Raw genomic sequence first — 27,218 nt, 5'->3', positions numbered from 1 at the left:
CTTCCTTCCTTCCTTCCTTCCTTCCTTCCTTCCTTTCTTTCTTTCTTTCTTTCTTTCTTTCTTTCTTTCTTTCTTTCTTTCTTTCTTTCTTTCTTTCTTTCTTTCTTTCTTTCTTTCTTTCTTTCTTTCTTTCTTTCTTCCTTATCACTAACTCCCTCATAACTCTAACCCCCACAAAAGAAAAGATCCTCCCTTGTGACAAATAAGCATAGTTAAGCAAAAGAGATGGATACAGTGGGCTAGATCTGAAAACATATACATTGTTCTTCACTTCCAGTCAATCATCTCTCCATCAAAAGGTGACATCCTTGACTTATTTGGGTATCTGAGTCCTAAAGGGTTCTTTGTGAGGCTTTAAGAGACTGTTATCCTTCAGAAAGTGGTTACTAAGACTTTTTCTCTATTTTATCTGTTTCCAGGCTCAGTCATAATGACAAAGCTCAATGGCCAAGTCAAAAATTCCCTAAACATCACCACTCCTGGAGTACAGATATGGAGGATAGAGGTAAGTGACCAGACTGGGAAGGACTGGGAAAAGGGGTCTCCTCCCTTAAGCATGACAGGTCAGGGGTGGGAGGGAGTACCTTCAAGTTCTCCCCAACTCTTTTGTGCCAAAAGCTCACTCTTCTAATGGTTTTCCATCATTTCCTCTTTTGATTCCTCTTTTAACTATTAGCCCTTACTCTTCTTCCTCCTCTTTTCTTTTCCTTATTCTCATCTCCTCACTTCATTCCTTTCCATTTCCTCCTTTTTCTGACTTTCTTTTTATCCTTCCTCCCCATTCTCCTTCCTCCTCTTCTTTCTATCCTTCTTTTCTCTTTGTCCTCTTCCTCTTATTTCTTTTCTTTCTCCATTTTTTCCTTCTTATCATCTTTATCCTTGACTTTCCTTCCTCCTTCTCTGTCTCTGCCTCTGGTTTCTTTGATTTATATTCCTCCTCCCCCTTTGCTTTTCCCAAATCTTCCTAACTTTTCTCCTTCTTTGTCTTCTTTTTCCTTTGGGGGCCAGCTGGTGGAATAGTGGATAGAATATTGGACCTGGAGTCAGGAAGTCATGAATTTGAATAGAGCCTCAGATACTAACTAGTTGGGTGACCCTCATCAAATCACTTAATCCCTGTTTGCCTCAGTTTTCTCTCTGTAAAATGGGGAGAATAATAGGATCAGACGAGATAATATTTGTAAGGTGCTTAGCTTAGTGCCTGGCACATTTCAGCCATTATGAAGGCTTATTCTTTTCCCTTTTCCGATTTCTCCCCTTCTTCGTTTTCTTTTCTTTTCCTTTTCTATTTATTCTACTACTTTTTTGTCTTTTTCTCTTTACCCTTTTTTCATCTTTCTCTTCTGTCTTCTGTTTCCCCACCCCCTTCTTCTTCCTCAAGCCCACAGAGCATAGATCAGGATGGAGGAGTCTAGAGTCCCTGGCATTGTTTTTATCACCTCACTCCCACTCCAGTTAACTTTGAGATTGGTAGAAGGAAACCATTCTTGTATACTCTCTGTTCCCCTCTCCCCCCACAGGCCATGCAGATGGTGCCTGTCCCCAGCAACACCTATGGAAATTTCTTTGATGGTGACTGCTACATTGTCCTGGCTGTGAGTACCTGGGGAGAGAGTGCCAGATCTGAAGAATGGGCAAAAAAAGGAAGTTCATCTGGATATGCCAGCCCCCTTTCTGGTAGCACTTGTTCAAGGCTCTACTGAATCAATTGGATTGAACTTTGGAGTTCCAGGACCCCTAGGTGGAGAGAGAGAAAGAGGAAGTCAACAAATATTTAATAAACATTTACTATTAATTATTACTACTATTAATAATTACTAATAATTAACTATTACTACCAATCCTATGGTAGTTACTATAGGGCAGTGATGGCAAACCTATGGCAAGCATGCCAAAAAGGGCACTCAGAACCCTCTCTGTGGGCATACCTTCAATTGCCCCCTAGAATTCATTACTAAAAAGCCAGAGAGGGGCTGGGAGCAGAGTTTCTCCCCTCCTCTCTTCCATGCACCTGAGGACATTTCTCAATCCCTTCCCCCTGCCCAGCAGCCCAATGGAAATGCTTTCTCCCTCCCCTATCTGGGGTAAGGGGAGGCTGGTGGGGAAAGGGAGTGGGTTGTGGCACAGCACTCCATCTCTTAAAGGTTTACCATCACTGCTATAGAGAATACAGAAAGGAATTAATGACCTAATTACTGCCCTAATGGAGCTTACAATCTAGCTAAAAAACTAAGATTTACACATTAGAAACAATTGAAAAACATCACAAGAAAACTGTAGGATACCTGTCTGTGAGCCTCAGCTCTGGCATTAACTAAGGGTTGGTCCAGATGGTCTCTAGGGACTCTTACAACTCTGATTATATGATCCATAACCAAGTGCTAGATTGCTACCTGCTACAGAGCTGTGGCAATTCAGAGGATGAGAGAGAAAAATGAAAAGTGATGCATTTTCAAGGAAACAAGGCATTAATCAGAGTAGAGGTGTAGAGGAGGAAAGGCTGAAGGCATCTGTCTGCCATCCTCAAGTGGACTACTAAAAGCACAACAATGTGGAATCGGGGGAAGAGCACCAGATTGGAGACAGAAGACCTGGCTACCTGTCCTTGTCATTCACTATGTGACCTTGGACAAGTCACTTCCTTTTTTGGATTGGGTGGCTGAAATCACTGATGTCTAAAGTCCCTTTTCTCCCTGATCTTCTATGCTTTTCTTCTTTGCAGATCCATAAGACAGGGAATACTCTCTCTTATGACATTCATTACTGGTTGGGCAAGGATTCATCCCAAGATGAGCAGGGTGCAGCTGCCATCTACACCACCCAGATGGATGACTTTCTTAAGGGCCGGGCTGTCCAGCATAGAGAAGTCCAAGGCTATGAGAGTGATACGTTCAGGGCCTACTTCAAGCAAGGACTTGTGTATGTTCATCTTTCCCTCCATCTCCCAAATACTTCCCCTCCCAGTGCAGGCAGAGACTACATCTCAAGAGACTGTCTTCACCTTTGTCTCCTCTGATCCTAATGGCCTCAATCTTCCTACTAGAGCTCCTGGCCGCTTTCAAGACCCAGTGATTCCTCCTGCCTCCTTCCTTTCCTTCAAGTCTTGATCCCTTAGCTCCCTATTCAGGGATCCCCTCACACCTTCTTCCTACTCTCCTCCAATCTCCCTAGAGGCAGTGAACCATGTGAGTTGGGGGGATTGGAGTAAAAGTAGTAATCTTTCACTCACTTAATAAGCATTTACTAAACATCTACTATGAGCAAACTCTGCTAGTAAGATGTATAACTGAGATAAGGCTTGGCCCTTGCCCTCAGAAAGACTGCAGTTATGATCAGGAATTGCCCTAGGTTGGATAGTTTGGAGAACTGAGGCATACTAGAAGAGGTAATGGAGGGAAAGCTTCATTCCTTTTTTCCTTGCTCAACCTGGACCCCATTGTTACCATCCTGGCTTCTCTTTTTCTGGTCCCTGCCCCATTCCTATAACAAATCACTGTAAATTCCTGGTGGTTCATTAAGAAGACCACCAGACTGAGAGTCAGGACTTGTATTCTAGTCCTGACTAGTTGTGTAACTATGATCAAATTACTTAGCCTTCCTGGCCTCAGTTTCCCTATTTGTAAAATGAGACTGGATGATTTCTAAGTTTCCTTTCAGTTTGAAATCTATGATTCATGATCCTCTATATCATCCCAAACCAATGATAGTTGAAGTGGCTCCCTAAATCAATCTGAGGGTGCATAGTTAGATATTTCTATATTTAATATGTGTGTAGTTCTCATCAATCTGATTCTGACTCCTCTCTAGGATCCGGAAAGGGGGGGTGGCATCTGGAATGAAACAAGTGAAAACCAACTCATATGATATTCAACGTCTGCTACATGTCAAGGGCAAGAGGAATGTGGTGGCTGGAGAGGTAAATGGGAGGGCCAGAGTGATGGGGTTTGGGTCATGGCTTCCTGTTGATGGGATCTTGTAGATTTCGCTGATTCATCATCAATCATAGAAGGCTTCCTTACAGATGCCTCCATGCATGTCTTTGAGATGGGAATGACCAAGGAAGCACAGAGAACTAGGTAGACATTTAGCTCTAAGGAAAAGAGTTGGAGTAAAGGGTCACAATTTCTCAGAGAAGACATAGGAGTCTCACCCTTCCCTCTCCCCCAAAGAGGCTCAGATATGGCTAGGGGAAGGGATATGGACCAGGGTATAGACCAACACTTGTCCCTCCCTCGGCCTTGATTTCCCCCTTTTGTATCAGGGAAATATAATCCATGGACGTTTGGGATTCCAGATGATGACTGGGATTTCCCCAATGCTAGAGAATCTGAGTAAGGTAGCTAAGGGCCAAGAGAAGACAGGAAAAATGCAAAGATGGAGACCAAGTTGGAACTACTTTCCTTCCTCACCAACTCCATAGGTGGAAATGTCATGGAAGAGTTTCAACCGAGGGGATGTTTTCATTTTGGACTTGGGCAAGCTCATCATACAGTGGAATGGCCCTGAGAGCAACCGAATGGAGAGAATCAAGGTAAAGATCCCAGGAGGCAGGGTGCCACAGTACGAAGAGTCCTGGATTTGGAGTCCAAGGACTTGACTTCAAGTCTTGCTTCTGTAATATACTCATGTTTGTGATTTGGGACAAATCATTTCCTTTTTCCCAGACCTCAGTTTCCTTGGCTGTGAAATGAAGGATTTTGACTAGATGATCTCTAAGGTCCCAATTAGACAAAATAATCCTATGAAAATCCTAATGGTCATTCTTGGTCCACGTGACCTCAATTTCCCCACCTACCTCATGACCATGTCTTTGACAGACCAATGGGCCTCCCCGTCTTTTCCTCCAACCCTGGGGGTCCACTCCAATGCTGAGCCCACTCCTGGGCACTCCTGGCTTCCTTATTGCCTCCACACCCTGCCCCCCCCCAGTTTCTATTTCCAAAAGGGAGCAAAGGATATCTGTATGTGTGTGGTGTTGGGGATGGAGGATGAGCAGAGATTATCATTTGTTTAATAAGCATTTATGAAGTCGTAGAGAGATGCCATTTTCAGGTAAGTCACGTTCCTCTCCTCTTGGAGCTTTCAGTTATGAGCCATTATATCCACGTAGCTCAGGCTTGTTTTGCCCCACCCTCCTTCACCCCCAAGGCGTCAACCTGAGATTCAGCTGGCTTCCATCTCCCTGAGACCATCCAGGGCTCCCAAACCTCTCTCCTGTTCTTTGCTTCTCTGCCCTGATGTATTATTCCTCCTCCACTTCCTCCTCTCCTGGGCTAAGCTATTCCTTGTTGATTTATTTTCTATGTCTAAACCCTTATCTTCCATCTTAGAATCAATATTATGTGTCTGAGGCTGGATTTGAATTTAGAACCTCCAGTCTCTAGGCCTGACTGTCCATCCACTGAGTCACGGCTGCCCCCAGGCTCTTTGTGATGTGTAAATATCAGTGACTAATAAAGGAAAAAGAGTCCAAATGACAAATTTAGGAACAGGGTCCTGTGCTAGGCACACAGGTGGTCTGATGAAGCCTGCTAGCCCCAGGTCCTTAGCGAGCTGAGGTCTCAGGTCATCGTCAGCATCACCCAAGAAAGACAGCACATTCTTTTCCCTAGAGATGGCTCCCCATTGCCTTCTGGGAAGCTCGTCTACCCTTGTCCTGACGCCAGGGATGGGAGTTCTCTCCGGGCATCCTCCCCCTTGCCGTTGCCTTGCAGGGGATGAACCTGGCCAAGGAGATCCGGGACCAGGAACGGGGTGGCCGGGCCTATGTGGGAGTGGTGGATGGCGATCACGAAGCCGACTCGCCTGAGTTAATGGAAGTGATGAAGCATATACTTGGCCAGAGAAAAGAACTGAAGGCAGCCATCCCTGACAATGTGGTAGAACCTGCTCTCAAGGCTGCCCTGAAACTTTACCAGTAAGTGTCTGTGTGGGTGAGGCAATGGGGAGGGGGAAGGGGGGAAGAAGAGCCACAGAGAGACCTCATCAAGTGTGCAGAGCTCAAGGGGATGGGGGATGCCAGAGTCCCAGCCAAGGAAAAGAAACTGTGTGTGACCCTGGGTAAGTCACTTAACCCCAATTCTCTAGCCCTTGCCACGCTTCTGTTTTACAATTATAGTAGGATGGAAGGCGAGCGAGGGTGTAAAAATAAATAAATAAAAGCACTCGAGCCTCTTGGCTGGACAGCGCCTTAGAGGTCATCTCTCAGGACGGTCTCATTTTACAGATAAGGCAGCAGATCTACAGAGATGAAGATGACTGGGCTGAGGTCACACATCTAAATAGTGAGGTTACAATTCAAACCCAGGCAGGTCTTATTCTTTCCAATACAGAAAACTGTACTCTAAGAGAACACTTCTGTGTTCTGTAACTGGACAGCTCTGTGCTCTTCTAGATTTCCTGCATTTTAGCCCTTTTGCCTTGATAACTGATAAAGGCCTTTTGAAACATCTGACCTTGTATGGGGAAGGAAGGAAAGAAGGAAACAAGCATTTACTTTCGTGTCAGGCACTAAGTGCTTCACAAATATCTCAGCCGGTTTTCAGGACAACCTTGAGGTGTAAGTGCTATTATCCCCATTTTACAGTTGAGGAAACTGAGGCCAATAAAGGTTAAGTGATTTGCCCAGGGTCATACATCTAGCAAGTACCAGAGGCTGGATTTGAACTTAGGTCTTCCGTTAATTCCAGGACCAGCAATCTGTCTACTGTACCATCTGGCAACTGAGATCGAAAGAAGGGAATGCACACCCTAATACCAAAGTGACTGCAGTAGAGAAAGATAGAATGAGCCTCAGTACAGTGCTCCTGGGTAGCAGATAGTAAAATTTAGGAAGAAAAGAAATCCTTAGTTTCTGGCTTTTCTTTTCTTTTTTCGTATCTTCTGTCTTAGAATCAATTCTAAAACAAATGAGCAAGGGCTAGGCAATTGGGGTTCAATGACTTGCCCAGAGTCACCCAGCTAGGAAGTGTCTGAGGTTGGATTTGAACCCAGGCCTGGTGCTCTATCCATTACGCTACCTATAGTGCTTTTAATATAGCCAGATATGTCAGCATAAGATTTATGGCTTAGTTTCACCCTGTTCCCATCCCATCAAGCATCTGAGTCTGGCCTCACCATGAGGTCAACCTGGAGGAGCGACAAGGAAGACACAACCATCAGTGCAATCCTGGGCTCCTCATTTAGTTAAAAAAAAAAAGAAAGAAAAGCTTTTATGGAGAGCTCTTGTTCTGGTATTACATACATTTTACAATGTGTCTGTTCCTCCTGTCCTCTACTTATAACAAAGAATAAAAAAGGAGGGAGAGAAACAGCTTATATTATCGACAAGTATGTCAAAAAAGTCCGACCAGCCACAATCAATCCCCTTTTTTTGCAAAGAAAGAAGGGAGAGGGGCTCTTTTGCCCTTTCCTCTCTTCTTTGGGGCTAACCCTGGTAGTTATCATTTCCAGCACTGATTCCATTCTTTTATTGCTGTTCTTTCAGTTTATGTTGTAATCATTGTGGATAGAGTGCTGGGCTGGAGTAAAATAGACCTGAGTTCAAATCTGATCCTAGACACTTAATTAACCATGTAACCCTGGGCAAGCCATTTATTGCATTATTTCTTTTGAGACTAGGGGGAATAATAATCATGTCAATTCATAGGTAAAGGGCATTGATGAAAGAGGTCATGTAAAGGGGGACTGGGTGGGCAGTCACATCTCTCCAAGGACCACTCTGTGGTCTCCCCAGCTACCACGCGTGCCTCTGTCAAGGCGTTGTGGTCTGATGGCCCCCAGCATCCACGGGAAAGAAAGGTGCCTCATAGTGTGGGCAGACATAGCGGTCCCAGGAAGAGATGGTACAAGTTGGGATTCTGGGACTGAGTAGACTGGGAGGTTGACCAGCTCCCATCTGACTTCCCATGTCAATTTCTTATTCAATTTCTTCTTCCTCCTTCATCCCCTTCAGTGTTTCTGATGCAGAGGGCAAACTGGTGGTAAGAGAAGTGGCCACTCATCCTCTCACTCAGGATCTACTGAACCACGAGGTAAGATGGGCTCAGGGAGATGGACAAGAGAATAGAGAGGACCCTTTGATTCTTCCAGTGCTCAGATCCCTTCCACTCTACTAAACCCCCCTGTGCTCCTCCCTGGCTCTCCTATTCTTCTCCCTTTCCCTTCCAAGGCTGAACCTCAACCCTTAACTTTATCTTCATGGGAAAGGGAGGTTTCCACATTCTTGAGTTGGACTTGGGGATGATGCCCAAAACTGTGTTGGTGAAGCTATGTCTTGCATGCCAGAGGGGGCTGCTCCTTCCCCCTCTCCATGCATGGCTGAGGACATTCTCACATTACCCCCCCCCACCTCTGCCCAGTAGTCCAGTGGGAGCACTTCCTCCCTCCCCCATCTGGGGTAAGGATTGGGGGGCTCACATGAGTCATGAGGGTTGCAGTTTGGCACTTGGTCTCTAAAAAGTTCACCATCACTGCCCTAGAGGGAGGAAAACCAGTAACTCCTTGGGTATCTTGCATTGTGCCCACGAAGTTCCTTGCCCACAAACATCAAGGCCATGAGAATTTCACTTGTAATTCTTTTTTCTATTCCTTGTTTCTCCCTTCCTCCTCGCTCTTTCCTCTCCCAGGACTGTTATATTCTAGACCAAGGAGGTCTGAAGATCTATGTGTGGAAGGGAAAGGATGCAAATTCTGAGGAGAGGAAAGGAGCCATGAATCAAGCTCTGGTAAGGAGTTGGGGCAAGGAATTCTGGAGCAAAGTGAAATGGATTGGGGGAGAAGAAAGAGGACAGAAAGAAATGGAGAATAAGTAGGAGGCAAATAAGAGTGAAGAGGAGAACCAGAAAGGGGAGGAGGAAAAGACAAAGAGGGAAAGGAAAAATCTAGACAATTGAAAGCTATGGGAAGACCAGGTTCTATAACATATCACAGGCTTCTAACTTTGGGCAAATATTCTGGAAAAATCAAAAGGATCCCATGGATTCCAAAGATCAGTCATTTCTTTTTTTAATTTTATTTTTATTGTAATGAAAAACACACTTCTATATTGGTCATTGCTGTAAGAATAAAGTCATACATAACCCAAATCCCAAAATGAAACCATAAATACACAGATGTGTGTTTATGTGAAAGAAGACTTCAACAGTTTCTTCTCTGAAGGTGGATAAGCATTTCCTGTCATAAGTCTTTCCACATTGCCCCAGATCACTGAGAATAGCCAAGTTTTCACAGATAATCATTGTACAATACTGCTGTTATTGGGTACAATGTTCTCCCAGTTCTGCTTATTTCACTCTGTATCAGTTCCTGCAGAGCTTTTCAGACTTTTCTGAAATCATCTTGCTTATCATTTCCTATAGCACAATAGTATTCCATCACCAATGTGTACCACAATTGGTTCATCCACTCTCCAACTGATGGACATCACCTCAGTTTCCATTTTCTTGCCACTACAAAAAGAGCTGCCATAAGTATTTTTGTACAAGTGAGTCCTCTCCCCATTTCTATCAAGATTGGTCATTTCTAAGGCCATCTTGGGATTTAGGAGCTCCTCATAGGCTCTCAGTGTTGGAGGAAACTTTAGAAATCAATTATTCCAACCCATCCTTGTAGAGGAATCTTCTCTATCATATTCCCCCAAAGGTGGCTAGGCAGGCTCTTGAAAGCTCTACGAATGAAAGCAGTCCTGAGACAACCTGGCTCCCACCTGTCTTTTCGGGTGTATTACTCCTCTTGAAACACTCCAACGTTCAATCAGTCTGTGGCTCACACATCTCCTTCCTTCATTTATGCCCTACCTGGAATGCACTCCCTACAGATTATCTCATCTTAAAATGATCTCTAGCTTCTTCTTCAAAGCTCAGCTCAAGGGCTATTTCCCACGAGAGGCTTTTTGGATCTTCCCCTTTTCCCGCTACTGGTGGTCACTTTCCAATTTTTTTTAATATACGTATATATTTTTACCTTTTGTTTTCACTGATAGAAATGTGAGCTCTTTCAGGGCAGGAACTGTATCATTTTTCTCTTTGTATCTCCAGCATCTAGAACAAATGCTACCTTAATAACATTTGATTGATTGATTAAAACAAAAGCCTACTAGGACCAGAGAGGAGGGAGGGAAAGAGAAGGAAGCCAGTTCCTGATCTCAACTCTTCTTAGGCGAGAGAAGGTTCGGTGAAGATCTAATCTTGGGGATCAATGCTTCCTCCCCTGACATATTCTCCTTCTCCATAACCATATCTCTGTAGGAATTCATCAAGGCCAAAAAATACCCACCCAGCACTCAGGTGGAGATACAGAATGATGGTGCCGAGTCGGCTGTCTTCCAACAACTTTTCCAGAAGTGGATAATCCCCAACCGAACCTCTGGCCTTGGCAAAACCCACACTGTGGGCTCTGTGGGTGAGGGGCCAGTAACACCCTGGGAAAGGTGCTCTGACTACCAGAGCTGGGATATAAGAGCTGACTTGGGCTTTGCCCATCCAAATTTCTTTCCCACATGCCTCTGCCCTATTCTCATAGAATTATATAGAACCACAGAATATTAAAGCTAGAAGGGACCATTTAGTCATTCATTTTGCATAGGAGGGACCTGAGCCCAAGTCCTCATTCTACAGATGAGGAAACTGAGGACCAAGGAGGTTAAATGATTCATTCAAGGTCACATATACAATTAGTAAACATCAGGGATAGCTTTTGAACTCAGATCTTTTGACCCTTATGCTAATGCTCCTTCTAGTGAACCTAACTGCCATTCCTATGATAGGAAACAAAGTAGAAGATATGAGACTTGGTCCTAGAAGTCCTTGGAAGGGTCCAAGATTCAAGACTAACTCACACAGAAGACAAAAAAAAAAACCAGAACCTCATTAAATTTAAAGTGTGGTATGGATTCTGGGAGCAAGAGGACCTCAGAGGGCAGGGAGGTAGCTGAGGAATCAGGGCTGGCTCCCCTCCAAGTCTCTCTTTCTTTCTCCCTTGCACCCTAGCCAAAGTGGAACAGGTGAAGTTTGACGCAGAATCCTTGCATGTCAGGCCTGAGATGGCTGCAAAGCAGAATATGGTGGATGATGGAAGCGGGGAGGTTGAGGTACAGTAGAGGGGCATGCTGGGATTGGGCCATAGGGAGGGGAAAGGATGTCCTCCTGGTGGGTGGGGGAAGGCAGAGTTTGTGCCTATGACCTCTTGGCTAGCTAGCATACATCTTCTCTGGAAGCAGCACTCTTGACCAGAGCCTCCCTTTCCTCCCACCCTTCCAACACGTCCTTCCAGGTGTGGAGGATTGAGAACCTGGAGCTGGTGCCCGTCGAATCCCGGTGGCTGGGACACTTTTATGGTGGGGATTGTTACCTGCTGCTCTACACCTACTTAATCAATGAGAAGAAGAACTACATAATCTACATATGGCAGGTCAGAAGCTTCTCCACCCCCTGGCTCTCTTCCTCTTTCAGTTCCTGCTTTATGCTCCCTATCTCTTGCCCCAAACCACTTTATGCATAGCATACAGTCTGTACTTAATAAATAATAAGGTTTGCTGATTAATTAATTCTTCTTGTTCTCCCTGTACCTGTTCCTTCCTCCCCTTCCTTGTCTAAGCCCTCTTCTTTTTTAAACCCTTACCTTCCATCTTAGAATCAATGCCACGTACTGGTTTCAAAGCAGAACTTTGGGTTAGCAATGAGGGTTAAGTGACTTGCCCAGGGTGACACAGCTAGAAAATGTCTGATTTGAATCTCTAGGTCTGGCTCGAAATCCACTGAGCCATCTAGATGCCCCCTAAACCCTCTTCTTCCTTTGCCTTCCTTTGCCTTGTCTATGTTTTAGATGAGGTGAAATGGGAAGAGGGAGCAATATTCAGGGCATGGGAATCTGGGATGAAATTTGATTTCCACTGCTTTTATCCTCTTGGAGGGGCTTCTGGGTGAGTGGGTCAGTGGGGCTATCTTGCCACTTTTCTCTCCATCCACCTCCTCCCCTAAATCCTGCAGGGCCGCTCTGCTACTCAGGATGAGATTACAGCCTCAGCATATCAAGCAGTCACCTTGGACCAGAAGTACAATGATGAGCCTGTCCAGATTCGGGTGCCAATGGGCAAGGAACCGCCTCATTTCATGGCCATCTTCAAAGGACGCATGGTGGTCTACCAGGTGAAGGAGAATGTTCTCAGCACCTCTGTCAGAGGGGGATGACTGGAGAAGAAGGATAACTACCCAAGAGACGGGGAGCTCCCTGGAAGAGGAAGGGAGATACGCTTGAAGGGCTAAAATGCCAGCTTCTTCAAGGCTGAGGCTAGTTGGTTTTGCCATCCCCAGCACCTGGCTCAGGGGCTTGCATATAGTACATCTTAACAAATACTTGTTGAATTGAACCAAGAGAGATGATGGTGGTGAGGGAGAGGAGCAGTTTGTAGCCAATGGCAGCGCCATATTGAACCAGCATCTCTCAGCATCATTTCTCATCTGGGGACCTTTTGATGTTCCATTCCTGACTTGTTCTTTGCCTTTTGGGGAAGTGGATAAGAAATAGAAAAATGGTGCTGGCATCTTTAGCCTGACTTCTGTCTCCCTTCCCTCTCGAGGCCCCATATTGGAAAGGGAAATCCCTTGTGTAGACATGCCTAAGATTCTTCTCATGAACTTAAACTTACCAGAGAACCATTTGATTCACGTAGTGGACACATATTAGTTGCTTGCTATTCATCCATCCCAAGAAGGATTACTAAATACCTACTAAGTAGGTGTTGGGGATACGAAGACGAAAAATTGACAAATTTCTCATGCTTGAGAGACTTAAAATCAATAAGGAAGATAGAACATGCACATGATTGTATAACCCTATGTGCCATGCACTGGGCTAGTTGCTGTGGGGAGAAATGCGCTCTTGGGATATACTGAGATATAACTGGGGAAATCCATTCATCCAACACACATTAGTGGAGTACCTATTTACATGCAAGGTGAGGAAGACACAGTCCCTGCCCTTAAGGTCTAATACAATTTATTTATTTAAAAAAACTTCGCTTTCTGACTTAGAATCAATACTATGTATCATTCCAAGGCAGAAGAGCAGTAAGGACTAGGCAGTTGGGGGTAAGTGACTTGCTCAGGGTCACACAGCTAGGCAGTATCTGAAGCCAGATTTAGACCCAGGACCTTCCATCTCTAGGCCTGGCAACTAAGCTGCCCCAAGTATAATTTAAAGATAAGAAACACGCCTAAAACGTTAACTAAAAACATGAGACAATTTATGATGAATGCAGAGGAGTGACCCTCGAGCGAGGCCTGAAATCATCAGGGAAGGCTCCAAGGAGGAAGGACGAGGGTCATTCGATTAGGCTGAGAGATGTAGGAAGATCATTCCATGCTGGAGCCCTAGCAGGAAGCAAGGGACAGAGCGGGAAATGAGCAATAAACATGGCTGACTCAGGGAAAAGGGAAGAGACTGGTTCAGGTGGAGCAGAGATCTGGGCTGTCGTCAATGGATGTTGTCTGGAAATATAAGGCAAGAGAAAGTCACGGAGGGCCTCGAAGGCCAGCCTTAAGAGTTTGCTGTGGAAAACAACCAGGGAGACTCATGATTAGTCCATGTTAGATCCCTGACCCCAGGGACAGTCAGGGCTTAGCAGAGTGCCTGGGACATAATACGTGCTTCATAAATGCTCGAACTAGGGAGAGACTAACTGGAGCCCGGGGAGACTAGTTTGGGAGTGGTCTTGGCCTGAATCCACGAGGTCCTGAAGAAGAAGTGATGGGAAAAGAAAGGAAGGGCGTTTTCAGGGAGGAACCAAGAGGCCATGGTGAACAGTAAGGGGTAGGAGGTTCAATCAAAGGAAAAAGAAGAAATGATTCTGGGATCTGGAGCCTTGGATGCCCCGGAGATTACTGGTGCCCGGGGAGCTGTTAGGAATGGTTGTTTAGGGTTTGGGGGGGCACTCAAATAGAGGTTCAGTTGCTCTTGATCTCTTTATTTTTTAAAAAACCCTTGCCTTCTTTTTTTATTTGAAAATTTGTATTTAATTAATTCATTTAGAATATTTTTCCATGGTTCCATGATTTGTGTTCTTTCCCTCCTGTAGCCAATGAGCAATTCCACTGAAACCCTTACCTTCTGTCTTGGAATCAATATTATGTATTGGCTCCAAGGCAGAAGAGTGGTCAGGGCTAGGCAATGGGGGTTAAGTGACTTGCCCAGGGTCACACAGCTGGGAAGTGTCTGAGGCCAGATTTAAATCTAGGACCTCCCATCTCTAGGTCTGGCTCTCAAACCACTGAGCCACCCAGATGCCCACCCTTTGATATCTTTAGACCAAAATTTTGTAGAAATTGAAATTTTGTAGAAACCCGGCTGCCCCCCGACTTTGATTTCAACGCAGCAGTTCATACAAATATCTTTACTAACATTGATGGAGAGCCAATCCTTTTTCTTTCCTGGTGGCACACAATCCAAAATCCCCGATGGAGGGGATGGGCAGCTTCAGTATTGGCTGGGCTCCTCACTGGAGAGGTTGAGGCACAGGCACAGAGGCGAATAGCTCAGGTCGCCTGGAAAAGATCAAGAGCGCAGCCCCTTCCCCTCCCACCTTGGATGGCATCTCTGGAGTAGGAAGTAAGGGAGAAGAAACCATCAGACTTCCTCCCCCATGGGACACCCATGGGTGACACCTTTCCCTCTCTCTTCTTCTCCCTCACAGGGGGGCACCTCCCGGGCAGGAAACAACGAGCCTGTGCCCTCTACCAGGTTGTTCCAAGTTCAAGGAACAAACGATAAGAACACGAAAGCCTTTGAGGTCCCTGCCAGGGCCAGTTCACTCAACTCTAATGATGTCTTCATCCTTAAGACACAATCTTGTTGCTACCTGTGGTATGGCAAGGTCAGTGTCCGGCCACTGTGGGCAGGAGACGAGGGAGAGCTGGGTCTGTTCTCTCTCTCTCTCTCTCTCTCTCTCTCTCTCTCTCTCTCTCTCTCTCTCTCTGTCTCTCTGTCTGTCTGTCTCTCTGTCTCTGTGTCTCTCTCTCTCTCTCTCTCTCTCTCTCTCTCTCTGTCTCTCTGTCTGTCTGTCTCTCTGTCTCTGTCTCTCTCTGTCTCTGTCTCTCTCTCTGTCTCTCTCTCTCTGTGTCTCTCTCTCTGTCTGTCTCTCTGTCTCTGTCTCTGTCTCTCTCTGTCTCTCTCTCTGTCTCTGTCTCTCTCTCTCTCTCTCTCTCTCTCTCTCTCTCTCTCTCTCTCTCTCTGTCTCTGTCTCTCTCTGTCTCTGCCTCTCTCTGTCTCTCTCTGTCTCTGTCTCTATCTCTGTCTCTGTCTCTCTCTCTGTCTCTGTCTCTCTGTCTCTGTCTCCCTCTCTCTGTCTCTGTCTCTCTCACCTTCTGCCCTTCCCACATCTCTGGGTGACATCTTTCCCTCCCTTCCCTTCTCTTCTTTTGACCCTGCCTGCCTGCCTACTTAGCTGTCTCTCTCCTTAGCTTTAGATTCTCACATTCAGCTCTGCATCTTTGACGCTTTCTGTTCTCTGTCTCTGATTTCTGTGTCTCCATGCCTGTCCTTACGTTTCCTCCCCAGAAGGCCTCCCGATCCCCCGAAGCTTTGGCTAGTCTCCATCCCTCACTTCCCCAGCCCTCAGAAGAGTAGTAGCCCTTGTGAGATGTCTATGAGGAGCCTGATAGTGATCCTCAGGCCAGGGAGGTGACAAATTCTGCGTCCTGCTTCCTCCTCATTAACCCTGTCTATTCCTAGGGATGGGGGGCTCTTCTGCCTGAGACCTTGTCCAAGAGCAGGGGGAGGCCAGTTCTAAACAGGGGAGTCCTAGTAGATTGGGGGAAGGTGTTACAGGGGAAACTAGAGATAGCATCCTCTCTGCAGCGCCTTGAGCTTCCTCTCTATGTAGGGCTGTAGTGGGGACGAGCGGGAGATGGCGAAGTCGGTGTCGGATATCATCTCTCGAACGGAGAAGTTGGTGGTGGTGGAAGGGCAAGAACCAGCAAACTTTTGGATTGCCCTGGGCGGAAAGGCACCCTATGCTAACAACAAGAGGTAACTGGACTCACTCCTTCCTCATGAATCCTTTCTTATAAAAAAAAAAATAGCCCTTTCTGGTAAGTTAGCTATCACAGGAATAGCTTTGTCAATGACAGGGTAGAGAAGTCTAATGGGATCTAGAGGTCCAAAATGGCCTTGTCGATGATAAGGTAGACACATCTTATGTCTAGGAAGAGGTCAAGAATGGCTTGGACAATGACAGACTCTAGAGCTCTTACAGGATCTAGAGATCAAAGCACCAGAGAAATCATCTAGCCCAATATAACTCATTTCTTACAGGGTGGAAGGACCCACATCCAAATCCTAGCTTTAACACTGCCTGTGTCACCTTGGGCAAGTTATCTAATTTATCTCGGCCTTTTCCCTGTCTGTGAAATGATGGGGTTGGACTAGGTGACCTCTACTAGACCCTTCCATCTGTAAATTCAAGAAGCTCACAAAGGTTGAATTACTTTCCCAGGGCCACACAGCTAGTGTAAAAATCAGGATCTGAATCTAGGTCTTCCTGAGGCTAAATTGAACGATTTTCCTACTACCTCAGGCTTTCTTTTTGACCGATTTGGAACCTGTAGTCTCTTTCCAGCTTTTTATACGGACCCTAATATTCTTTCTACTGAGGATGCTATCATAGGTAGGGAAAGAGGTTTCATTTGTAGATTTGTCCTCTACTTGGGAGACTCTTCCCTTCCCCAATTATAAAACTATTTTATATATTTATATGTATAATCTATTTATATTTATTCCCTTCCCCAACTATAAAACAATTATAAAATGCTATTATGGGAGGAGTAGCACCTCTGGTGTGAAGGCTCACTAAACCCTTTTCAGGTTTGCTCCCCCCTCTTTGGTGTCCACCTTTTTCCCATCTCTCACTTGTAGCTCCAAGAAGCCATGTAGCATGACTAGCTGTCCTAACCTCAGGAAATTGTCATGGTGGATGGGCTAAACCAGGTTGAGGGTAACCAACAGGTTTCTCCAATCCATCAGTGAGTCAGGGGGATGTCTACCTCAGGCATGCGAAGACTTTCCTTGGTAAAATGGGCAGATGAGAACAACTTGCCTTCTTGAAGGCAGCTGAAGTAGGTGCTATGGAGTGCTCAAAGCTTGATCAGATATCAAAGACACCAAAGTCATCCAGTGCATCCTGGACCACCTCCAGTCATCCATGACTTTTGTCTTACCACTGGGCTTGGATGACTCTGGAAGAGAAAGTGAAGCTGATGACTTTGAGCAAGTCTGCTTCACTTAAGTCCAATTCACATACAATTCAAGACACCACTCATCATGATGTCATTAGTCCTCTTTCAAAAGCTGAAAGATGAACAGCAACATTCAGAGTGCTTGGAGAAGCCAGAATTGGCTTCCAGTCTTTGACCCATTTCTTGCAAATATCAACCAGCCTGACAGTCCTCTTGGGGCGAGGCAGAAGGAGGTGTCACAATCTCCTTGGCAAAGGAAGTGCAGAGTTCAAGTCCTTTAGGAGATTAGATAAGCTAAAATGAGCTTCAGAAAGGGCAGGGCATTGGCCAGGTGCCTCAGCACTTTGGAGAAGTGCCTACATCAGCATCTGACTAGTAAGTCATGGACTCTCTTCTCTGAGGGTAAGAAGAGATGCCCAACTCTTGCTCCCCTACTTGGGTCTTGGGAAGTTAAAGGGTTTAGAGTTAGCCTGGAGAGCAGGTGGTTTGTGAAATGATAGAAAGTCTGAGTCTTATTAGATTGGAATCCCTGAAGAATTGTTTTACTGAGAAGTAGTGAGTGACCCCACAATTCTCCAGTTTTGGTAGGCAAAGGGCAAGAAGGAATGGGCTGCAATTGCAGTGGTAAGAAAGGAAGCATCAAGAACTTCCTAATAGTGAGGAGAGTGAAATATGAGATGGAAGATATGGTGGCTATAGCTGGGCAAGAAATATGGAATCCTTTCTCTGGAAGGTTCCTCATTTTTATTTTTTAAACCCTTACCTTGTCTTAGTATCAATCCTAAAACAGAAAGGTGGCCAGAGCTAGGCAATAGGGATTAAGTAAATTGCCCAGGGTCACACATCTTAGAAATGGCTGAGACCAAATCTGAACTCAGATCCTCCTGACTTCTATCTGATGTTACTTAACTGCCCCTTGAAGGTTCTTTATAATAAGGGAGATATTCTTTCTCTCTATATCTATCCCCTAAGACTTTGGGAGCCAGAGAGAGGCTATTCTGGGTCTTGGTGTCCCTTTCTAATTTTGTAAAACTAATTTCATTCTCTCATGCCCTACAGACTCCAGGAGGAAAATCTTTCCATTGTGCCACGACTCTTTGAGTGCTCCAATCAGACAGGTCGCTTCCTGGCTACAGAAATTCCAGATTTTAATCAAGATGATCTGGAAGAAGATGATGTGTTTCTCCTAGATGTCTGGGACCAGGTAGGATGGATCACCTTCCCATTCAAGTCTGAGGGCTTGGTGCTTTACATCACCCACTCCAATCTTAAAAGCCCTGGCTAGTGCTCAAGAGCCTGAGATTCAAATCTCACCTTTGCTACTTATTCCTTGTGATCTGGTAAGTCAATTCTTTCTGGGTCTTAAAATGAGAGAGTTGGACCAGATGGTCTCACAGATCCCTTCCAGATCCCAATCCTATAACTATAATTCTGTAGGAATTTTTTGTAGGCAAAATGAGTTCAAAAAAATGTCTTCAGAACTTGCTCCATCTAGCACCTTCCTATTTTAACTAATCATTCTGGATGCTGAACTCTATTGACTCTATGTTGCCAAATAATTGTGAGTTCAACTATGGGTACTCCCTTGTCTGCCCCCCTCATTTATGCTTCTTATTCTCTTAACATCTCTCAGAACTCTAGTTCTTTAACTTAAAGCTTTGCTGTTCAGTAGAAAAAACACTTGATTCGGAGTAGGGCGAGTCCTGACTCTCTAATCTTATACACGAGACCATGGACAAGTCATCTAACCTAAGTGAGTCTCAATTTCTTCATCTGTAAAATAGGGGCAATGATAATAACTACCAGCATTAATTGTGAGGAGTAAAGAGATAATACATGCAAAGTATTTTATAACCTTCATAAATGACCACAATTGTAACCCTTTGTTGGCCTCTTTGGCAGCAGTTGCCCCATTATCCATTCTGGTTGGAAGTCTAGTTTCTTTTCATTTTTAGTGGCCACCCTAAGAGGCACTGGCTGCACCCATGGATTCTGCTTGGAAGGAGAGGTTCCTCCTGTTTGTAATTAAACTCTATAAAAGGTTGACTGCTGACTTGAGTTTTCATTTAGGAATTACATAGCTGAATTCCTTGGCGACCTTAAATTAATATATATATCAGTCTTTTAAAGTGATTCCCTTGTAACAACTGTGAGGAGCTAAGAGATGGGAGAAGCTGTGGAGTTGAGGGGTGGGTTTAAGCTGGGCCTGAGGGCAAAGTTAAAAAAAGATCTGGAATTCTGCACAGGTTTTCTTCTGGATTGGGATGTATGCCAACGAGGCAGAGAAAAATGCTGCAGCGGTGATGGTGCAGGAATACCTGAAGACACACCCCAGTGGGCGAGATCTGGAGACACCCATTGTGGTGGTGAAGCAAGGACATGAGCCTCCCATCTTCACTGGGTGGTTCATGGCTTGGGATCCTTTCAAATGGGATGTGAGTATCTAACCCTCCTTATGGCTCTTGGCATCAAAAACACCTCTCAAGGGCAGGGATCTCATCCCTAGAATTCTAAGTCCATTTAATGCTCCTGCATTCATAGACGTATCATCCATGATTTTTACTGCTTGTGGTTTTAATCCAGACTAACTCCTTAAAATACCATTTAATAAACTTACTGGAAAGATATTGGACTTGGAATCAACCCTTGGAATCTGAACTTGGCCTCTGGCAATTATTAGCTAGGTAACCAAGGGCCAATCCCTGGGGCTCAGTTTCCTCATCCATAAAGTGGGAATAATACTTTCACTGCACACCTCAGGGAGTTAATGTAGGCAAAGTGGTTTGTAAGCCTTACAGCCCTATAGAAATGAATCATCCTTATTATTAATTGATTGGCTCAGTCTATCTACAAATCTGAACCACAACATACCTAGTGTTGTGTAATTGCCCATCACCCTTCCCATGTTGCTTCCCTTCAAAATCTGCCCTGACCCCTTGGCTCCAGCCCCGCTCGCTCATTTTGTCCAGTTCTCCTGGGGCCACGGGCATAAAACGATGCCAAGCTGGGGGGGGATTTATGACCCTATTCTTCCCCATCCCTGCCTATATAATTGGACTCTTTGAGCAGGAATAAGGGGAAAATGTCCGGGTCATCCTCTGCATCCTGTCCAGTCAGTCTTCAGAACCGCCCATCATGTCCCTCATCCCTCTCTGCTCTAGACACACGGTTTGTGAGAATGGAGTCCAAGACTGTCGGAGAGCATCTCTCTTCTCCATCTCACCCTCTCCCTTCCTGACTCCTGGGAAACCTTGCTTTTCTTCTACCCTCTGGCTAGAGTAGGAACCAGACTTGTACCCATTAGAGGAAATGATCCTCCTTCCTCATTACCTTGTCTGCCCCTTCCTATTCCCTAATCTGTTGTCTCATCACTGCCTAGAACATGGTATCTTATGAGGACATGAAGGCAGAACTGGGAAACAACAGCCACTTGAGCCAGATCACAGCTGTGAGTATGGAATTCACTTCATCATTTAAAAATAATATTCTAATTTAATTTAACAATTTAGTAATAGAATGGATAACACATTTATACATATATAAATACCATAAACATAACAAAAATAAATAATAAAGTATATTCTGGAAAAGGCAGTGGGCACAAAGGCAATAAATCGAAGGTAATTTAAAGAGGGAAAACTCTTGTAGGGGATTCATTGGAACCGACTGCTATGGGCAAACCTATGTCTATTCAAGCTGGGCAATTCCTCTAGAGGGTTATCTTGTCCAGGACCCTACCACTGGGCAAGGTTCTCATCAGTCTAAAAAGAGGGCTCAAAGTGGACCTCTGGAAAAGCAGCTATCACAGTGTCCTGCTTTTGGATTCTTGCATATCCAATCATTTCCTCTCAGGAAATGTTAACTAGTACCTAATCTTCATTTCTCTTGCTGCAGGGTCTTTCCATTAGCCTTATGTCTTCATATTTTTTCCTCAGTAGAGATGGAGAACTGCTCAGCTCTTTTCAAACCCTTATTTACATTCTAGTTTTCTCATTTCTAAATAACAAGCCAACTCCTTCAAATAACCAGATAATAAATGTTTATTTGCTTCGTGCCAGGTGCCTGAGGATTGTGATAAAAGCCTTGCCATAGTCCCTTTGCTCAAGGAGCTCACAGCTTTAATAAGTGAGATGACAATTGACAATCGACAGAAATATGTCCAGATGAGAATTAAAAAGAGAAATAGGTGGTACTAATTATAATAACTCAGAGCTCTGTATAGCCCAGGAATACCCAGGAAAGGCTGCACTTGTATGAGTAGGTCAAAGAGGGTTTAGAAAAACACAAATTTGATAGGATACAGAAATTTAAAATTTCTGACCTTTGTGGGTGTCGTGGGGAAAGTAGGTTGCTAAACAAGAAGGAAATGTTACAACTACTGGGCTGGGAAGACCTAGTGTCTGAACAAGTGAATTATCGTTTTGGAAAACCAGAGGGAGGAAAATGAATCAGGGAATGCTTTCTGGAAGAAGCAGCCTTTTAAATTGATGTTGGATTAAGTCTCAACCATGACCAAGTTGGGGTACACAGCTATTTCCTTTTCTTCCCCCATAGGAGATAACTAATCCTAAACCAGATGTGTTCAACGCTAACACTAATCTTAGTCCTGGACCTCTGCCTACTTTCCCACTGGACATGCTTATGAACAAATCTGCAGAAGAACTACCTGAGGGTGTGGATCCTAGTAGAAAGGAGGTGAGGTGGGGAAGGGGGCAGGAGGGTGTTATTTGTGTTGGGGAATCAAATAACACATGTAGTGTTTTGCAAACCTTAAAGTGCTGTATAAATGCTATTGTTATTAGATCATCTCTATAGTCCCTTCTAGCTCCAAATCCCACAAGGAGAGATTATTCTATTATCTATCATCCATCCATCCATCTCTCCATCTGTGTGTTCGTCCATCCGTCTGTCCATCTATCCATCCATCCATCCATCCATCCATCCATCCATCCATCTATCATCTATCTCTATATAAATTCCTCTCTGTATCTATCTACTCATCCATCCATCCATCTATCCATCTCTTTGTCCGTCCATCCATCCATCCATCCATCCATCCATCCATCCATCCATCCATCTATCATCTATCTCTATATAAATTCCTCTCTGTATCTATCTACCCATCCATTCATCCATCTATCCATCCATCTATTCTGCTGCTGGGCAAGTATGTCTGATATATAACAATTAGCACATATGTATAGTTCTTTTTTTTTTTTAAGCATTTTTCAAATAGACTCTAATTTGGTCCTCACAACAACCCTATAAAGTAGGCAGGGCAAGTTAGAATTCTTTTTTTTTAAACCCTTACCATCTATCTTAAAATCAATATTGTGTATTGCTTCCAGGGCAGAAGGGTGGTAAGGGCTGGGCAATTGGGCTTAAGTGACTTGCCCAGGGTCACACAGCTAGGAAGTGTCTGAGGCCAGATTTGAGCCCAGGAGCTCTGGTCTCTAAGGTCTGGCTCTCTATCCACTAAACTGCCTAGTTGCCCCCTTTAGTATTCATTTTTACAGAGGGAAAAGTTGACATCCAGAAGGGGTGACTTGCCTAAGAACACAAATCTATTATTACGGTCAAGTTGGGACCTGAGGAGATTTGTGCTTTTTCCCTCATGCTACATTTTGTGCTGAAATTTCGAGATGAACCACATATGCTTAAATGGAAGTAGGAATATACTATTCATTTTTAAAGCAGAGACATTGATTGGAACTAGGAGAAATGGAAAACAGTAGGAGTAATGTATTTGGTCCCTTTCAGTAGTATAGCTTAAAAAACCACTCCTACTTTCTGTATTAGTAACTACTCTTAAATCAGAAGGGCAAGTGGTAGGCAAATGGGGCTAAATGACTTTCCCAGGATCACACATCTAGGAGCCAAATCTAGGAGCCATCTTCCCAAATCCAGGTCTGGCACTCTATTCACTTAGCCACCCAGCAGAATATTCTTAATACTTAGTGGGAGTTTTGTACATTCTTGGTGGAGATCTGAAAAAGGGGAAAGAAGGTGGTTTTCCACCCTCTTTTGTTTTGAATTCCCTTATGGCTGTAAGGGATTAAAATTAAGGGTTTGATGAAAATTATAAATAATATTATTGCTGATAGCTCAAGTCAAAATGACTTTCAATAGTTTTTATTTACAAAACAGGTAGAGAGAGTGAAAGTTGAGGAATACAAAAAGAAGGTAGAGAAGATATTTAGCCTATCACACTAAATATTGCTCTGGTGCTCAAAATAGCTCAGCACAACTTGTAACCCTCCACCAGAATTAATCTCTCTCCAGAAGTCAGGAAAGGAAAGCCAGCTATTCACTCACCCTCCAAAAGGCAGTTCAATGACCTTTTTGAGGACAACTCCTGAAGCTGCCCTCTAGCCTCAGAAATTCAGGGTTTTTATAGTGGCTTCTTGTCCCTTCCCCTCTTCACAGGGGCCAATCACAGCTTTCAAATTGTCTAGCACTGCCCAGGGTGTCTTGCGGGATCCACTTCTCAACCTCTGGAAGTATAAACTCTTATCAAAAGGATTCACAATTTCCTGACTGATTAAGTTGTTAACCACTTTAGCAAGTGATAGTGTCTGGTGAGGTACTAAGTAGGGGTACTTAAGTTAGTGTTAACTCAAAATAGAGAATAAAGAATTACCTTTCACATGGCCACTGTTTCAGAAGAATGACTAATTCACAATTTCAGAAAGGTGCTGAGGTAGGAGAACATAGGAGGGTGTGACTTATGTTCACACTTGTGCCTGTATGCGAATGAATGAGGGGTCAAAGAGGGAGTGATAGATAAGCAATGATCAGTGTGGTGGATTATCAGACCTCCTATCTGATGGAGGGCTCAGAGTACAAGAAACTTTTTGAAAGGTGCGCTCAGGGTGAGCCACGCTTGTGTTCTAGAGATGGACCTCGGAAAGTAGAGACATCTGTGAAACATTAAATCAGGAGTCTGCACCAACAGGGGAACCCTCAGTAGATAGGCAGGTGATAGGACTTTTATTCTTCCCGCTAGCCTCCCCCACCTCCCAGAAGACCACAATTGCGGGTTGCAGAAATTTCCCTGCATTGGCACCCAGGAGATTTTGTGATGGTGGTCCCTGGGGGCTGAAAGGACAACCATGGCGGGTCACATATTGACTCTGCTTTTTCAGTAGCTTTAAAACACGTAGTGCAAAATTACCAACAGTCTTTCTTCTCTAGCAGGATGGGAGTTGAGACCATACCAAAGCTACTTTGACCAAGTTGATTATTTAGGACCAGTGTGTGTAGCAAAAAGGGCATTGGATTTAAGGTCAGAAGACCCATTTTAGAAGCCTGGGTCTACTACTCACTAATTGGGTGGGATCCCAGGCAAGTCACTTTAAAGTCTTTGGGTGTGTTACTTCACCAGCAAAATGAAGTTGAACAAGATAATCATTGGTTCCTTCAGATTCTAAACTTTGGCTTATATCACCTTCAAATGCCAAGTTGATGTATTTTTTGAGTTCCTTCAAAATTTATTTTTAGCTTGGACCTCCTGAGCCCTGTTACTCTGCACAAATTCTTCCTGTAAAGTAGACTTCAGTGTGGTTAACTTCATCCTTTATTCCTATTATCTCCTTTATTGCCCACTCTGCCTTGGAAATTTGTGTGCTTACTACTCCTCTCCTAATTGCTGTATCAAATTGAACGAAACTATAATTGTAATCTCCTGACCTAGGTTCCCATACTCCCTCTTTTCTGCGTCAATTTGTTTGAAACCCCTACTCAGAAATGGGTTTGACTCCCTAATTTTTTTTTGTGTGGAGACTCCAGGACCAAAGCCTTCTGCTCTTGTAAATCAAAGTCCCAAGGTAGGTTGATGCAAGCTCTTCACTAGCCTGGCTTGACCTTTAACTGTGAGCCAATCAGAAAAGAACTATGAAAAATTAAAGCTAGAAGAGATCTTTGATGTCATCTACCAAAACTCACTATCCCCAGGGCTCTGCATAAATTTCAAGGGGAGTAACTGGGGGAAAATTTATTTCCACTAACTTTTGGCTGAAATGTTGGCATTTCTTTTGATTATGAACATAGGTAACATTCTGAGGGGCCGGGGAGTCCTCTGGTTTCAGACTGCCACAAAAAAAGAAAAGGTTTTTGTGTTGGATCTTTTTTAAAAAATTAATTTATTTAGTCAATTTAGAACATTATTCCTTGGTTACAAGAATTACATTATTTCCCTCCCTCCCCTTCCCACACCCCTCCCCGAGCTGACGTGCAATTTCATTGGATATTACATGTGTCCTTGATCAGAACCTATTTCCATGTTGTTGTTTACACTAGGATGTTCATTTAGAGTCTACATCCCCGGCCATATCCCCTCAACCCATGAATTCAAGCAGTTGTTTTTCTTCTGTTTCTATTTCCACAGTTCTTCCTCTGAATGTGTATAGTTTAAAAAAAGTTTTGAACTCCCAACGTCTAGTCCAACTCCCTCATTTGACAGAGAAAGATATTGAGGTTGAGTTGACTTGCACACAGGTAATAGAAATAGGATTTGAAGTGAACAGTCTTCTCAACTCCAGGGATCTTGCCATTTAATCAAGCTGTAATTTAGCCGAGGTATAGATACAGTCCCCATTTTTATGGCTTATTGCCCCGCCAGATTTTGCTTTCCATTTGACTTCTACTCCATGATTCATCACAATAAAACGTGCTCCTGGGACAAATACTGGCCACTTGAGAACTTTGCCCTTCTGCCTTGCTTGCTGCCCATGTGATCTGGTCTCTTGCTTTACCCGCTGCCCCTCTTTACCCTCAGGAACATTTGTCTGGGGAAGATTTCACTCGGGTCTTTGGGATGAGTCCAGCTGCCTTCTCTGCATTGCCAAGATGGAAACAACAGAGTCTGAAGAAGGAGAAAGGGCTGTTTTGAAGAAAAGGGTATCTGCAAAGTTCCTGTCTTCCTCAAGGTGGCTTTGCCAAGTTTCATTTCCTATCCTTACTATGCCAAATAAAGTGAAATTACTTTTAGAGTACTGAAAGGGAGAGAGTAATGTCTCCTCTCTTCAGTTACCTACCAACCACTTCCTTCCAAAAGGATCTGCCTCAGGGAAATGGTGGTCTCATTTCTGAGCTCTACAGAGGGAAGACCTGGCAGTAGTTAGATTGACCTACCCTACCACTGCTTTTAATTATCTTGTTATAGAAAATAAAAGTGGCCACTCCAGACAACACTTAAATTTTAAGGAGGGTTCCCCATAGGGTCTCAAAATCATAGCTTGTCTGATCTCAACAGTAGGTGGGTTGAGCATTTTCCAGATTTATAATTTTCACTTTAATTTTTCTTTCCTCAATGGCTGGATCTAATACATTCTTGATGTGCTCTTTTGGGGCAAACACCTTTTTAACCCAGTCTCAATGAACTTGAATGAAAATGAACTTAGCCCCTCTGCTATACAACCTACACTATTTTTCTCTAAATGTAAGGAATGTATGATGATGCTATTCTGGGCTTTGGGGTAGAAGGACCACAGCATTTTTCTCCAAATTTGGACCACCATCTGGAATCCAGAACCTTATGAAAGTCATAAAATTTTAAATATCATTTCTTCTCTAATAATATTTCAATTGAGTAAAGTAAAACAGGAAGAAATTGACCCTGTACTAGCAAGGAGCTTAAACTATCAACTTTTCAATAATCTGGCACCCATAAAACTAAAAATGTAAGCTAAGAGTAGGAACTATTTTTTCTCTCTTTATCCCCAGTGCCCACCACAGCACCTGGCACAAAGCAGAACTTTAAAATATTTGTTGAATTAAGTTGAAGCTCAGTGGTGACCAAAATGACAGTTACTTTGCCCCTTTTCTTCTAAGAAACACATTATAGGAAACCTCTCCAGAAAACTAAAAAATGTTGTCTCCACAGATGTGCCAACTGTTTTTTAAGCGTCTAACAGAATGTTGTCCTTTCCAGAAATAAAAGTCAAACCAATAGAGGGTTAATAAAGAGGCTTTAATTTCACAAAAAAAAAA

At 44.0% G+C, this 27,218-nt stretch overlaps 1 protein-coding gene across 1 annotated transcript; it reads left to right on the top strand.

Annotated features, from left to right (window-relative positions):
- The first annotated feature begins 422 nt into the window (after window positions 1-422).
- Window positions 423-27,218, top strand: VIL1 (villin 1). Its single transcript, XM_056807872.1, has 19 exons — window positions 423-505; window positions 1,521-1,595; window positions 2,723-2,919; window positions 3,808-3,916; window positions 4,421-4,531; window positions 5,715-5,917; window positions 7,955-8,033; window positions 8,628-8,726; window positions 10,248-10,401; window positions 10,989-11,089; window positions 11,272-11,409; window positions 11,988-12,146; window positions 14,690-14,869; window positions 15,878-16,023; window positions 18,288-18,432; window positions 19,475-19,663; window positions 20,608-20,676; window positions 21,783-21,923; window positions 26,005-27,218. Exons 1-19 carry the CDS (start codon window positions 431-433, stop codon window positions 26,116-26,118), a joined length of 2,484 nt encoding a protein of 827 aa, XP_056663850.1. The 5' UTR covers window positions 423-430; the 3' UTR covers window positions 26,119-27,218.

Source organism: Monodelphis domestica, chromosome 8, assembly GCF_027887165.1.
Source record: "Monodelphis domestica isolate mMonDom1 chromosome 8, mMonDom1.pri, whole genome shotgun sequence".
Lineage (NCBI taxonomy): Eukaryota > Metazoa > Chordata > Mammalia > Didelphimorphia > Didelphidae > Monodelphis > Monodelphis domestica.
This window is presented reverse-complemented; position numbering and strand designations above follow the sequence as displayed.

Coding starts and splice junctions, on each gene's coding strand:
- VIL1 (XM_056807872.1), top strand. CDS start 431: ATGACAAAGCTCAATGGCCAAGTCAAAAATTCCCTAAACATCACCACT. Junction 506..1,520: donor TACAGATATGGAGGATAGAG/GTAAGTGACCAG, acceptor CTCCCCCCACAG/GCCATGCAGATGGTGCCTGT. Junction 2,920..3,807: donor TACTTCAAGCAAGGACTTGT/GTATGTTCATCT, acceptor ACTCCTCTCTAG/GATCCGGAAAGGGGGGGTGG.